Source organism: Onychomys torridus, chromosome 16 (genome assembly GCF_903995425.1).
Source record: "Onychomys torridus chromosome 16, mOncTor1.1, whole genome shotgun sequence".
NCBI lineage: Eukaryota > Metazoa > Chordata > Mammalia > Rodentia > Cricetidae > Onychomys > Onychomys torridus.
Window position 1 is genome coordinate 39,206,137 of NC_050458.1, and position 15,471 is coordinate 39,221,607.

The following is a 15,471-nucleotide window of genomic DNA, read 5'->3' on the forward strand; positions in this document are numbered from 1 at the left end:
TCCCTGTGATGGTTCTGAGACATGCAGACTCTGCAAGAGGAACCCCTGCACCTGCTTAGCATCACCCCTGTGCTCCCGGTGAGATCCCTGTGAGCTCGTCTGTCCCAGGTGTTTCCCATCCCCGGGAGCCCTCCCGACTTCATCCTTTCACTCAGTACAGTGTTTCCTCAGTTCCTCCAAGAGCCAGCTGGTGCTACCACTAAACTCCTTTAAGGAAACGTTACTTTGTATGGTGTGTGTGGTGTGCATATCGATTTGTGAGTGTGTGTGTGTGTGTGTGTGTGTGTGTGTGTGTGTGTGTGTGTGCGCGCGCGCATGCTAACTATGGCATGTGTATGGAGGTCGGAGGACAACCTCAGGTGTTGGTCCTCACCTTCTACTTTGCTTCTGGTGGGGGGGCCGTCTCATTTTTGTTTACTGCTGTGAATGTTAGGCTAGCTGTCCCACAAGCTTCTGAGGGCAGCAGCAGGGCGGGGGTGTCTCCTATCTTTGCCCCCTGTCTGTCCACAGGAATACTGGGGTTGCAGAGGCACATCCTTGCACCCAGCTTTCCACGGATCCTCATTCTTATACAGCAAGAACATAACCCACTGAGCCGTGTCCCAGTCCTCCGTTTCTTTAGTGGCGACGACACTGTGTCGTTGGCAGCAGTACATTTTCTATGCCCTTCTTCTGTAGTGGACATTTAAGTTGGATCTGCCTCCTGACTGACGAAGGCTGTTGTGAATGCCTGTGCAAGTTGGTGTAATCTCTCCTGGGTGTGTAGTCAGGTTGTAAAAATAGCTGTCCAAGATTTAGAAAACACGCCAGGCTGTGTGCTCACTCGCCTCGGCATATCTTCATCTTGCCCTTTGTAACATCCGTCACTGACCGTGTGGCCCTGACGCTTTCTGGTCATAGAACCCGCTCCTGCCTGAGCTGGGACAGCAGCCAGGAGGCTCAGGTGCCCCACGTTGCCTGGAGACCCACTGAGCCCTCCAGGAGCTCTAGCTGACCGTCCTGGGTCTCCACAGAACTGCTCTTTTCCTCAGGATGGGGATAATGTCAAATAAACACTGCACTTCAGCCGTTTATATAACTTTAAACGGAAGCCTTCCCATTGCCAGCAGCTTATGGAACGGCTTTCTAGCTCCTCTGTAAACAGTTTACGGAGTTGCCATGGTAACACTCAGCACACCCGCTCTATCCTTGTCACCTTGTTCCCTGTGGCACAGGAGGCGCCATCTGAGCTCAGGTCACAGCACGCTGAGCTCCTAACCCTGATTTAAGAAATCCGGAAATACCTTCTGGTGCAGGGCTAAACAAAGTGAAGACTCGAGACAGGAGACCCCAAGCTTGACCTAGAAGCACCGAGTCCGCTTGTGATGGAAGGTCTAAAAACACACAAAATGGAAGGAGCACCCTAGGCAGCAGCAGGGGCAGAGGCAGCGGCAGAGGGTCCCATCACCGTCTCCTGCGCGGTTGGAGCTCGGAACTCTGTTATTCCAGATTCTTTTGAGAAATGAGGACAATAGCAATTTCATGAGATGTGAGGCTTAATGAAAAAGGGGGGAGGCGGGGCAGCCACCAGCAAGTCCCTAGGGTATAGTCTCCTCTGCAGGGCAGGTGATCCATGGGGGTGAGAGGCTAGGGGGTAACTCGGGGTTCATGGAAGGGTCCCTCAACCTGGCAGGTGGTCCCGGAAACCCCCAGGGAAGGTGATTTCAGCACTGCCTAGAATCAAGGGTTGGATTGTGCAGAAAGAGAGGTGAGGGTCACCCGGTGTTTATCATGGCACCATTTGCAGAGTCTTAGTCACGGAACTAGACAGATGAGTGGGTAAAGAAATGTGACCCAGGGCTGGAAAGACGGTTGCCAAGTCTGATGACCTGTGCTCCACCCCTGGGATCCACATGGTTGAAGGAGAGAACTGGCTTGCGTTCACTGTCCGCTGACCTCCACAGGTGTTCTATGGTGTGTGCATCACACACGAAATGTTGAAGAAAAAATAGCCAAAGAAAATGTGACCTAGACACACTGGCGTACTGTTCAACCAGGAAAACTTATGTGACAGCTCCTTCTTAGCCCTGCTCCCCATCGGGATGAAGCCAGAGGGCATCTTAGGGGGTACTATCCCTCACGCTGGTTTTCCAAAGCGCCCCCTTCAGGCCGCGTGTGGGTTTTTTGTTTGTTTGAAACCACAAATTCCTAACAGGAGGGCTTTGTGAGTTGGATGCTGCTGCTGTTCTACTGCCCTTGAGTCTGGTAACCTCACTCACGTGCTTGTGTTCCAGTGCCCATGGCAGTCCCAAAGACAACCTCAGAGACTCTAAAACACAAGATTAACCCTTCGGCTGGAGAGACCGCTCCTCAAGCTGTTGATTTCCTGCTGTATACTCCGGGTAAGGTGATCTCTCACTGCTTTTGGTTATGATCAACCTAGATCTGGGTTGGAGGTCCATCTGGCGGCAGTGAAGGGAAAGCCCCATGCTATCAACAGGGAGGGTGCTATCAATGGAGTCCTGAGCCACAAGGGCAAAGCTGTCAGGGCCACTCTGCCCACTTGGCCTTGTGCCACCCTGGACTTGGGCAGTTAACTTTGTTGGGGACCCAGAAGACTCATACCCTGCCCTCTGCAGCATGTGACATTTCCGGTATTGTGTGTCAGCTCTTGCCTTTGGTTGAAGAGGTTGCTCTTGGCCAATGGTTGTATAACCATGGGGTAGTGGGACAGCCTAGCTCCATACGGGAAGCTGGAACCCTACCCACTTCAGTCAGTCACCACACCGGTTCCAAGTGGACTGGATTCTAGATGAACCTAAATAAATAAATTGATACCACCCACTAAGTGTGGGTGACAACCTGAAGGGAAATGACTCTGCTCCATAAGCTTGGGGTAGGTGTGGAAACTGGTGGGTACGCCATAAGTCAGTTTCTCCAGTTGACCCTCTTCCTCTGATGCCGAGTGCTCACCAGCTGTCCTCATACCGCTGCTTACCTGTGGATCCTGGTGCAATCCCGTTGATCCACACAGTCCTGTCTGCCCTTCTAGCTCACAAGAGCCTAGACTCCAGGGAGGGTAGCATTCTCTTATCTCCACTCTCCCTGCGCCCCGCACTGCCCTGGTGTTCTGTGGGTATCTAGGAGAGAGCGAGCTGAGTGGTAGGAGGCAGCCCCTCCCACCGTCACTGATCCGCCAGACTTAAAAGCCTCGGGGCTACATTCCTCTTCAGGGCGCCTTGACCCTGCAGAGAAAGTTGAAGACGCACACCCCAAGCTGTGGTGCGCCCTGAATGAAGGCAAAGTGGTCGTGTTCGACGCCTCCTCTTGGACCATCCACCAGCACCGCTTTAAACTGGGCGCTGCCAAAGTGGTGAGTGCAACGCTTTGAACCCAGCATGCTGGTCAAAGAGATTCAATGGACAGCCCATCCCCTAGCATCACCGAGTATTGACCTTGAGACGCCAGAGCCCCTAAGAACACGCTGTTCTGCAGAGGCCCTGACGGCTTGATTGGCCATTCCTACCATCCATCTTCATGACGGCAGATCCAGCCACCTGCTGAATCGTGTCTTGACCCCCAAATCAATGCTCACAATGCCTCCGTTGTGATCCAGACAGTGGGAATGTCAGGGCCAGTGTGTGTGTTACTTCTGAGGCAGGGCATTAAGGCTGCTGCTCACAGCTCACACTGTGGACCACCATCCTTTCCCTGACTGTGTTTTCTGCCATGGTTTTATACTTCTGTGTACTCAATAAGGCATCTTTAAATGGGAACCTGTGGGGCGTTTACCCACCAACCCCACAGCTCCCCAGAGTTTTCTTGAGTGTGAGCAGCAGGAAATAATAGATAGAAGGATTTATAGTGCGGAGATAAACAGATAGAAAATAAAGGATAGCCTCAAGAGGGCCTGGAACCTTTTCCAATGGGCCCTGACTGTGTCTGCCCCAGGGTATTTATAGAGATGCCAGGGGGTGGAGCAAAAGACCTCCTCCCCCAGCACAGCCAAGCGCAGACCATCTCAGACACCTGCACTCAGGCCCGTGGTCCTAATCATCCTCTATTCGGACCTGCTGGGTAAAGCCACCAGGAACCCACATGACTTAAACGAGGTTCTGACTGGGCCTTACAAGACCCTGCGGGATCAGTGCTTGTATTTACTGACTTGAGACAGGTAGTAGCTGTGCAGATGGTGAAGCTGGTCTGCACATTTCACGCACTCTCCCATCGTGGCTTCCTTTAGAACTGCATGGTGATGGCAGAGCACAGCCAGGTGTGGGTGGGCTCCGAGGACTCCGTCATCTACATCATCAATGTCCACAGCATGTCTTGCAACAAACAGCTCACGGATCACCGTGCTGCGGTCACTGGCTTGGTGGTGCAGAATGGAAAGAAGCCCAGGTACCAGGGCCTGATGGGGTAGGGAAGGGAGAAGCTTGGCCCCCAGGGGTGTGGAAGGGAAGGAGTCCTGGGCCTCCTGGGCCTGGCCAGGTAAGAAGTGTCTGGAAGGGGAGTAGACAGAAGACATGTGTGGTCTGGGTTCTGCTTGTGGGTAAAGAGAAAGGAGTCTCTTGAGACGACAGAAGCAGCATGGGGACCACTGGCTCTTGGCGTTACAGCCAGGATTACTTAGACCAGCCCATGCTTTGGGCAAAAACTGGAAAGGGTGTACCCTCCAGCCAGTGCTGGTTATGGCCGGCTTTCTCATTTTTCCAGACGTCAGAAATCTGGCTTTGTATGAGAGAGCACCTAAGTTCTTGGTGTTGGCTCTCTCTACAATGCCATTGTGGGACATCCCTCCCCAGGCCCCCGAATGCCACCAGAAGGCCAGCAGTCCACAGGCTGATGGGGGCGCTTTCCCCTGCTGAATCTCTAAGCTAGTGTTGTGAGTGTCCTGGGGTGGGTTTGGAGACCTGGTTGCCTTCGTTTTCAAACCCATCCAGCTTGCTTTAGGGGGCTCTACCCTCCCTGTCAAAGGCATGTGTGGCAGGCAGCTCTGGCTGGCTCCACTGGAGGGTAGATAGGCAAGAGTTCTCCTGTCACATGCGAACCTTATTTCACCCATGTGATCTGCCTCTATGACTCCCCAGTTCTAAGGCCAAGCCATCACGGGAGAGATTTGACCCATAAAACTCTCAAATTATCCTGGACAGTGTGAGGGTACATGGAGGATAGAGGGTGCTGCCCAGGACACATGGGAGCTGGGGTATGGCCCTCAGGCTGAGGCTTCCCCCATCTATTCACGCCGCAGTGGAGCCAGCATCCAGAGGCAGGTTTGGAAAAGCCACGGAGCTCACCCACCTCAAGGCCACCTGCTTCCGGGCTCACTTGTCCATGTCACATTCTGAGGGACAGCCTCCCCATGTATCAGTCTCCCCAAACCACCTTGATGGAAATTCACGGCAGTGGGGTGGTAGGCTCCATCTGGCCTCCCCAGATATGCTGGTTGCCTTGGTGACTCCTGGCTTGTAGAGACATTATTCCATCCTCATCTTACTATGGATTACAGTACTTACAGTGTGTGGCCACCTCCGGACTCAAGTTTCCCACTTGTAAAGACATCCATACTATTGGGCCAGGGCCTACTGTAATGACGGTATGTCAGCTTGGCTATATCTGCGGAGATCCTACTTCTAAATCAGGTCATGTCAACTTGGCTACATCTGCAGCGATCCATTTCTAAATGAGGTGCTAGGTTCAAGAATGCCACTGTGTTGTTTCTCAGGGTCACAGTGCAACCCATGATACCAGCTTGTGTCACAGTCTTTACGAATGCCAACTTCCAAGTGAGCTGTTTTCTCCACTGTGCCCTGCAGCGAGGTCAGGCCTGACAGAGCAACCCCCCAAGGAAGGCTCAAGGAGGGTCTCCCAGCTGTGGGGGGAGCCCCAGTTCTGGCAATGTCTGCCTATCCTGTCTTCCATGCCACCCCCAGCCCGTTCCCTAAAATAGTGCCAGAGGTGCCCCTCTTCCCCCAGGGCAGGTCAAGTTGGACATTTAGTGTTTATCTGAGAACGGCTGGAGCTGGGAAAGTGCAGAGTCATAGGTAGCGCTGGCCATTGCCCACCCCAGCCTGCTACTGTGGATGGCCTCCCATGGGTGCTGGTGAGCCCGCCCTCCCGGTCCCTCTGAGCTGGACAGCCCTGCTTAGGACTTGGTGCCGTGAATGGTGACCCTGGGGTTCTGCTCTCTGACACCCCATCGAGCTCACAGGGGCTAGACTGGGGAACCGGCATCCAAGACCATATCCTCTTCCTGGTCTGTCACATTTGCTCATCATCATCTCCATTGTGAACGGTGGCTTTGTTACCCCCAAGGTTTCGATGCACGGTACCCTGTGGCCTCTCAAGTGCATACACGTGTTTTTGATCCCTCAGCGAGCTCTACTCCTGTAGCCTGGATGGGACGGTCCTGGCGTGGAATGTCAGCACATTGCGAGTGACCAGCCGGTTCCAGCTGCCGTGTGGGAACCTCAAGTCCATCAGCCTGCACAGCGGCCGCCTGTACTGTTGTAAGTTTTCAGGTCATTAGCCAGTGAGCATGGTGCCCTCATCCTGCTCTGGGTCAAGTCCCTTTCCCTTCCTTCCTTGTATGTGCTTCCAGCTTTGATTTTAAGTGGTTCCTCCTCTCCCAACAACCGTGCTGCCCTCGTGGCTTGGCTTGCCACTCTCCAGGCTTCCTCTCCATCCCCTGACAGGTTGGTGGATGGCTACCATCCCACTATGTGCCTGCCACTCCCTGGCTCCCTTTTGGTAACCTGCTTGGAGGGGGTGGGTGGGTAAGCCTGGCCCAGTGACCCTGGGTTGCCCTCTGCAACCTCTTATGAGCGCATGCCACATCTGCCTCTGAGGGTAAGCCTGTCCAGGCTGAGCTCCTGTTGCGTGTGCTGTTCCTGGTCCATCCCGGGAACCCCAGTGTCTAGAGCCAAGTCAGACAGTCTGCCAAGGAGCAGGTTCGAGGCTGGCGGCTCACGTTCCAGGGTGTTTCAGCTCATCCTGGGGTACAGGAGTTGCCTGTAGTGTGAGGCTCTTGAATGCTGCCAGCAGTGGGCTTGGGCCTAAGCGCGCCATTTCCGCATGTTCTTCCTCGTTCTGTCTCTCTCTCTCTTCCTCCTCTGTTTCTGTCTCCGTCTGTTCTCCCAGGGTCCCACGGTGACCACACTGGGCTCTAGGTAGCTGTGGCTCCTCTTTCAAGTTGTCATCTCCCTGCCTCTACCTCCAGTGCTGGATCACAGGGCGTCACCACACCCAGACTGTTGGCCTGCTCGCCTGTCCACCTACCCTTGCCTGCCTACTGCTGTCCTTACTGAGTATTGTAATTCAGCTCCGTCTTCTCCGCTCTCTTTTCAGCCTCCCTTTCTGCTTCCCTTTCGCGTGGGTGCTCTTGAGGGTGGTACTGCGCGGCCTCACATCACTGGGCAGCCAGCAGTCCTGCAAAGAAAACTTACTTTGCCAGGATGTGTTATCATTCCTGGTGAGTCCTACCACCCAGGTTTCTCCTTGCTTGCTATGCTTAAGAGCATCTCCCGGGACTGGGCGTGGGCTCAGTGAATGGGAAGTACCCTGTCTGTGTTAGGAGCATCTTGTGGGAACTGGGAGGCGAGCTTCATGGCGGTCACAGGCAGATACCCCGGCTGGGCAGCCAGGACCTTTCTAGGGAGTCCTAGGCAGCAGTGCATCGCCCCGCATCTCCTGTGTGCTCTGCCCATCTCTCTTGGTTCTTCCTCCCACAGGTACAGGCCGCAGCATCGTGGTGGTGACAACGCAGGGGTTTCATTGTCGCGAGCTGAACGTCAACAACTCGAACAAGGCACCTACCCGCTTGCTCGTCTTCCAGCTTCTTCCTGAGGTAATCCAGGCCTGTGTGCTGCAGTCCAGGCTTGGGCTGTCTTGGTCACGGTGCCATTGTCCCACGGTGCTTTCTATCCCAGAAGGAGCAGCTGTGGGCGGCCTCTGCGGAATGCAGTGAGCTGTATGTCTGGGACCTGAAGGACCTGGACCAGCCTCCTCAGAAGACACACTTGCAAGACTGCACCGAGGTTAGCTGCATGATCCGTGTGAAGAGGCAGGTGAGATGGAGGTGTCTAGCCACCTGGGAACATCCCCTCAGGTGTCTTTGACCTTGTCCCTATGGCTCTGCCTCCTCTTCCAAGGTTCCTTCCCTCCTTAATGGGAAGGGGTGGAATATGAGGCTGGCTGTGATGCAGATTGTCATGGGCCTCATAGGCTTCCTAGTGCTCAGTCTGGGGAATGGCGGCCTTACTTCTCACCAGAGCTGGGGGCCCAGTCAGTGCCAATCCCAGGTGTTGGCAGGGTGGCGCCTTCTCAGTGGAGACATGCCTTCCACACAGCTTCTGGTGCTGAGGCCATGCTTGACCATCCTGGTCCTGGATACGCCTCTCTCATCTGGCTTAGTCCTCATGTGGCACCTCTGTGTCTCCTAAGGGCCCAGTCCACTGAAGCCTGGCCACATGTCACCTAGGACTCTATTTCCAAGCCACTTCCCATCCTGAAAGGATGTGAGTTTCTGGGAGACACTACTCAACAGTTTACAGCTTTCCCACATACAAAGCACAGCCACACCATACCCAGAACCCCAGAGTTCCAGACCACTCTGTCACTGACTCAAAAGGGTCCAGGCCCTACCTGAGGAGAGCTGATGGACTCAGGTCCTAGTCAGTCTTGTACCACTGCGGCAAAGGCCTGCAGCCAAGAGCTTGAGAAGGTTTCTGTGTCTGCCCTCGAGTTTCTAGTTCATGGCCATCAGACCCACGGCTTTGGGGCTGATGGTGAGGAACACTGTGGGTGAGCGCTTGTGGGAGAAAACTGCTCAGGTCCTGGCCAGGAAGCAAACAGCAGGAAGGAACTGGAATCCTCCAGTCCCCTCTAGGGCACCTTCACTTACCTCAAACCTCCCACAAAGCCCCACCTTCTACAGGGTTTAGCATGCCCCAGGAGAGCCAAGCTGTGGTCTTGGAGAGCACGCATTCCAACTGTAGCAATAAGGCTGCGCATGTGGTCTGTCCTGGGACCCCTGCCGCCGCCTCTGTGAAATATAGTAGTGGAACAGGCCAAGAGTAGACAGTCCTGTCCACAAAGGGAGAAATTGGAATGAAAAAAAAAAGAGGTGACAGGTCCCGGCCCTGCCTAACATGTGACGAGGAAGTTCCACAGCGGTGTGGCCCAGGTTTTATGGACGCTTCACTGGTGAGTCAATGTTCTCTAGTGTGTGTTCTCCAGTGTGTGACCTCCATGGTGTGAGACATTCAGCACACTCAGCACTCAGGCTCTGGCAGCAGCTCTCTCACACTTAGAATTGAGGTTGATCTCAGCAGATCTCAAGTTCAGGAGACAGTGTTAGCTGTGACCACATTGTCCCCTGGGTTTTCGAGCCTGAGACTAGGACCTCCGTGGCCTGAAGGTCTGTCCGAGGCCCACCAGGCAGCCCAGCCTCTTGGCCAGCAGGAAGGACATGAGTTTGGGGCTGGGGGTGGGGTGTTTGTCACCGAGCACTCCGCTTCAAGGAGTGTCCCTGTTTCTCCCCTACAGATCTGGGTGGGTGGCAGGGGGCTGTCGCAGGGCAAACCCAGAGGGAAAATCTTTGTGATGGACGTGGAGAAGTTGACAGTGGAAAAGGAGCTGGTGGCCCACTCTGACACCGTGAAGACCCTGTGCTCTGCCGAGGACCGCTATGTGCTGAGCGGAGCGGGCCGCGAGGAAGGCAAGATCGCCATCTGGAAAGTTGAGTGAAAGCTGGGGCCTGACCACGCTGCCTTGTGAGAGGGTGCTCCCCCCGCTCCAAGCACAGTGGTGTCAGCAGCCAGTGGGGGCCCGTCGTCCTTCACCTCCGACTGCTCCCTTGGGTGAGCAGCTACATCTTTACTGCTGATAACCTCCACTGTGAAGTTACCTCATTATTACCTAGAAACTTCGAGCATCTACCACTGGGAGCCAGCGCCACAGCTGCCAATTTAGCCGTATCGCATGTGACCTGTAGTCCTCCTGCCTGGCTTCTCTTCCTCATTCACTCTTCATTTGTTTACTCTGCAAACACTTAGGATTCAGCCGTGTGGTATGGTAATGGCTGGTATGTGGCAGTCAGCCATAGAGCCTTTCATGTTTCCCTTGACTTCCGGCTTCCAGAGAGGCTTCTGAGTATTTGAGGGTAAACACTGACAGAACCGGCTTGCACTAGCCAGGCTATCCTTTGGAGCAGGTGACCAGGCCTGCCCCAGGGAGGGGACAGTTCTGCTCAGGTTTCCCTGTGTAGAAACTGTGGGCAGCTGAGCGGCTCTGTCTTTGCATTTGAGTTTTAATGGTGAAGAAACAAATGATTACAGGCAGGAAGCTCGTCCCAGAAGCACACGCATGTGTAACTGCCTCACTGGCTCCCAGTGTACCTGCACTTTGTCTCCTGCATATGCGCGCACACAGCTTCGCTACTGAACTGTAGGTAGCTGTCTGCTCAGAGGCCTCTGCACGTGTTTACCACACTGCTCCAATTTCCGTCTGGAAGTGTTCTGTGCGGTGGATTTCAGTGCAGATGCTAGGCACAAACAGGATAAGGCCTGTCTCCTGTGTATCCTCCTCTGAGCTCTGCATGAAGCCCTCTGGTTTTGAGGACTCCATGAGCACCTTGGTAGAGGCAGTCACTAAGGGGCTGCCAATGGTCTATGTCGGTCTCTGAGACCAGGTCAGGGTCCAGAGGTACTTGAGCTGATGCCAGCGAAGATGTGGGTCCAGGCTTGGAGGTTCTGTGCCACTGACTGTTGGTTCCCTTGAGGTGTGGCTCCCTTGAACACAGTGCAGAGGATCCCTCAGAGCCACACTCCTCCCTAGAGTCTGTGCTCCCTGAGGGGTGTTTCACATGTCCAGAAAGACAATGTGGCCAGCATCAAGGGCACAGGTTCAACCTGTCTTTGTAAATATGAGAAGCCCGCTGTAAAAGTCGATCATCAATGATTCTAAGTTATTTAATGTCAGTCCATGTGGGACCAGGTATTTATACCGTGTGGATTAATATAATAAATCCTTTTTGTTAAGAAATGCTGCTTGTTTTATTTGGCTGCTGTGAACTGGTAGAGAGGTCTTGAGACTGGAAGTCTGTTTTTCTCTTTTCTTTGCACTGTTTGAGATAGAACCGGGGTCTCTTCCTACCAAACAAGGGTTCTAGCATCGAGCTTGGAAGATGCCTTGAAGGTGATCATTTTCACTTTTGGGACAAGGTCTGTGTAGCCCAGGATGGCCTCAACCTCTAGCTCCAGCCTCTGTCACCCAAGTGCTGGGCTGACAGGCTTACCACCCATACCTAGCAGACATGGGAGACTTTAGTTTCTCTGTTCATTCTAAGCACCAATCAAGTTGTTCCAACTCAGAATTAATCTCTCTCATTTGTGGTGATAATTCTAAGGCCTCACACGGGACAACCCACTGGGACCAAGAGCCAGAGCCATTTATATCAGGAGAAGCAGTGAACAGTGGTTGGGGCTGGAGTGAGCACATGGCTCTGTATTTGTGTAAGAGCCTTGTGAGGGATTACTGAGATGAAAAGGTACACTTTGGTGCCTTGGTTTTTTCTGTACCTTGGACACAACTGGGTCCTCTGGCCATGTGGCTCCTCCATGCTGTGTTACACCCCAGGCATGCATCAGGCTAGGGAAGCCCTGGGTTTGTGTGTTATTAAGAGGGGCAGCATGGATCATGGGCATGACTGATGAACCAGGCTGACTCGGGCTTGCTGGGGACCTGGCCAAGAGACCAGAACCTTGTGCAACAGTACTGGCTCCTTTGTGTAGGGGCTGGTCATGTTGAAGACGCAGGACATGGCACTCGGAAACTGCTCAGTAGGTATGTCCCCCTGGGCTCTCTTGAGAACATCAAGAAAGAGCAAGTGAAGATGTGCAAGCTAACTTAGAGGGTTGATTGGTAGCCCTCAAATAGTTCTGTCCATGCCCTAACCCCCTGGATCCATGCACATGACCTTATATGGAAAGTCTTTGTAGATGTGCTGTTGGAGTTCTTGAGGTGTGGTTCTTGGCGATGTCCTGAGGCAGAGACACCTGCATAGGAGTCATATGAAGACGAGGCGAAGACAGGAAGGTCAGCTGCAGGCCAGGAGATGCTTGGAGCCACCAGAAGTGGGAAGAGGCAGGAAGGTGTCTTCACCAGAGCTGTAGAGGGACTGCGGCCGAGCCGCCCCTTAATTCCAGACTTATGAAGAGCTATGGGCAAGTGGCTTCTGTTGCCTCGGTCCCCTGGCTGTGACCACTTGTTACAGTGGCCATGGACACTCACATGGCTGCTGCTTACTGGGCATGCTCTGGCGGGTGCTTGTAAGCTGTAGGCACACCCTTGTGTCTGGTCCTAACAACTGGTGAGACCAGAAGCGCAGCCGATTGTCCCCCTCATCCCCAAGAATCAGGGTGTCCTTCCTGGATGCAGTGCTGGGCACAGTGAAGGTGACATCTATGATGTGATCTGTGAATTTCCAAGAAGTCAGGCAGTTTTCCCAGAGAGGCCCTCAAGGGCTAGCCTTGCTCTACAGGAGCTGGTTTCTAGCGTTTAACAAGGCGCTGAAAGCTGGAGGCTAGCTTGGGCTAAGACATGGGACAGCCAGTGCACTGTAAGGGTAAGGGAAGGGTGAACTCATCTTGATGGTGAAGAGCATGTCTCCCTGGCCCTAGATCTTTCCTTGAAGGTAAGATGTGTTCTGGCCGGGCGATGGTGGCGCACGCCTTTAATCCCAGCACTCGGGAGGCAGAGGCAAGTGTTTGGGGATGTCACATAGAGAAGCCGCATCTCAAAAGGAATGTATCTGCTATGACTCTGCAGGGTTTGATGGTGGTCAGCCAGAGGCTGGCGGATGCTGGCCAGCTCAAAGGAGGTGAGCAGGACAGTGGTGTAGTCGACTGAGCATTAGTGACATCTCCATGTGGATAGCTACAAAACAAAATGCTTACAAAATGACCTACCAGGCCAGGCAGTGGTGGCGCACGCCTTAAATCCAGCACTTGGGAGGCAGAGGCAGGCAGATCTTTGTGAGTCTGGGGCCAGCCTGGTCTACAGAGCCAGTTCCAAGACAGCCAGGATATACAGAGAAATTCTGTCTTGGGGGGAAAAAAAGATCTATGAGGCACAGTGGTGCATGCCTGTAATACCAACACTCTAGAAGCTGAGGCTGGTGGATCACAAGTTCAAGGGTATCCTAGGTTCAAAGCCAACCTGACAACTCAGTAGGGGAGCAGGGTGGAGAGGGGCTGGGGGTACAGCTCAGTGTAGATATTAGTTATGTTTCTTGTTGCTGTGGCAAACACCTGCCAAAAACAACTTAAGGACAGGTTCATTTTAGTATGCAGTTTGAGGGGACAGTCCATCCCAGTGGGGAAGGTATGGTGGTAGGAGAGGGAGGCTAATGGTCACATTATAGCCACAGGCTGGAGCAGAGACAGGTGAATGCTGATGTTCAGCTGGGGCCCCAACCCATGGGATGTGGCCCCTTGAATCATACTAAGTGTACATGGACTACATTCTCTGATTAAAAGGGAGAGACTTCCTGACTGCATAAGAATGATCCAACCAGGCTGGTAAGATGGATGGTCCAGCCTTGGCTGCCACGCCTGACAGCCTGAGTTCTCTTCCTGGGGGCCCACACGGTGGAAGGTGACAATGACTCCGTCCTGAGTGCCATCATCTGTCGTCTACCAGAGATGTGGTTTGTAAACACATGGCTGAGATAGAAGGGCAAAGAGTGGTATAAAATCACACACACACACACACACAGTGCTCATGTGGCTGTGCTCATTGGACATGACCAACTTCAGCAAACAGTGGGCAACTGCTAACTTAGAAACCGAAACTGACCCCAGGACTCAGGAGGTGAAGGTGGGGGGCAGGGGCTCAAGGTTATCCATGGCCTCAAAAAAAGGGGGGAGGCCTAAGTCTTGTATTTAATAAGATGAAATACGCTAATAGAGTAACACATGGACAAACCCCGGACTGCAGATGGAGACTACAGCATCTTTCAATGATTAGTGGAGCCCCTGAGGGTGTAGACGATCCAGCAGCAGCAGTGTAGAGGGAAAACTTAGAGAGCTACAGCAGATGCTGGGCAATACAGTTAGGAAAGGTTCGAATCCCATAGAACATGCTCTCTGACCACAGAATTTAAGAAGAAGCCACTCCACTTGGTTTGTGTGGTGCCAGAGTTGGAGCCCAGGGCTTCGTCCCTGGCGGAAAAGCCCTATAGGAACTGAGCTACACCTCCTCAGCCCTGGTCATGGTGTTTTAAAGTGTTTGCAAGCTTACAAAGGAGGGTACTTCCTCAGACAGACAGCACCTACTGGATGCACACAGGAGAGAGCATAGTGAAGATTCACTGCTTTCCCCAAGATGAGGGACAGGCAGGGGACATTTGCTCTCCTCTCCTAGGCAACACTGCATGGAGGCTCAGCTATTGCACTGGGCAAGAACAGAAAGCATAGGAACACTGGACTAGGGGCTGGAGAGATGGCTCGGGTTAAGAGCACTGGCTGCTCTTCCAGAGGTCCTGAGTTCAATTCCCAGCACCCACATGGTGGCTCACGACCATCTATAATGTGATCTGGTGCCCTGTTCTGGCCTGCAGGGATACATGCAGGCAGAATACTAAATACATAATAAACAAATTAAAAAAAAAAAACTAGACTGGTTAGCTGTAGTGGCCCATGCTTATAATCCTAGCATTTGGGAGGCTGAGGCAGGAGAACTGCCTGAAGCTATGAGAATCTGCACCCCACCCCCAAAAAAGAAAAGGTTGGAGAGATGGCTCAGTGGTTAAAAGCACTGGCTGCTCTTCCAGAGGACCTAGGTTCAGTTCCCAGTACCCATGTGGCAGCTCACAGCTGCTGTAACTCGGTCCAGAGATTTGATGCTGCCTTCTGGCCTCTTTGAATGTCATGCAGGCATGTGGTGCACAGAGACCCAAGCAGGCACAACACCCATCCACATAAAAATAAATAAATAAAAATGATAAACCAACAATGTTCAAGAAAGACTAGCCTGCAAGGAGCATGGCTGTCTACATGCAGATATCACTGTCCATGTATACCCGAGGAATATAAATTCAACACAGTAGATGGATGTGAGATCAGGACACATTGCTGAGACAGAAAACTGCGGACATTTAGGCAGTGTAGAGCAGCATGGGGCTGGAAGGGCAGCCAATGGAAGAGGCACAAGGCATCCCTGAGATCTCAGATACACACAAGGTCAGAAGACCGGTACCCTGAAAACTCAAGACACCCTGGACAGAAAGGTTAGAAGTCTCAAAAGATACAATTGCGCTCATGAACTGCAGAGCTAACATTGAAAAGACGTTCTCTCCTAAGTGACTGTGACTCATGAATTCCCATCCAGCTGGGGATTATACCACAGGAAGAGATGCCAAGAAAAACGTTTCAAAAGATGAGAGATACAAGTCCGCAGGACCTGGTTTTTAAGCATCCCTACAAATGGCAG

The 15,471-nt window shown here is 53.0% G+C and overlaps 1 protein-coding gene across 3 annotated transcripts in view; it reads left to right on the top strand.

Annotated features, from left to right (window-relative positions):
* Dennd3 (DENN domain containing 3) overlaps nt 1-10,991 on the top strand; it is a 51,883-nt gene extending 40,892 nt beyond the window's left edge. The window contains exons 17-23 of one of the 3 annotated variants that reach the window (XM_036208418.1): nt 2,274-2,381; nt 3,213-3,352; nt 4,223-4,380; nt 6,355-6,488; nt 7,710-7,825; nt 7,908-8,045; nt 9,526-10,991. In XM_036208418.1, coding sequence (XP_036064311.1) covers nt 2,274-2,381; nt 3,213-3,352; nt 4,223-4,380; nt 6,355-6,488; nt 7,710-7,825; nt 7,908-8,045; nt 9,526-9,726 — 995 coding nt within the window. In that variant the 3' untranslated portion in view covers nt 9,727-10,991. Of the gene's footprint in view, nt 1-2,273; nt 2,382-3,212; nt 3,353-4,222; nt 4,381-6,354; nt 6,489-7,326; nt 7,425-7,709; nt 7,826-7,907; nt 8,046-9,525 lie in introns of those variants that run through there. The other 2 variants (XM_036208419.1, XM_036208420.1) reach the window with 2 other exon arrangements.
* The last annotated feature ends 4,480 nt before the right edge of the window (nt 10,992-15,471 follow it).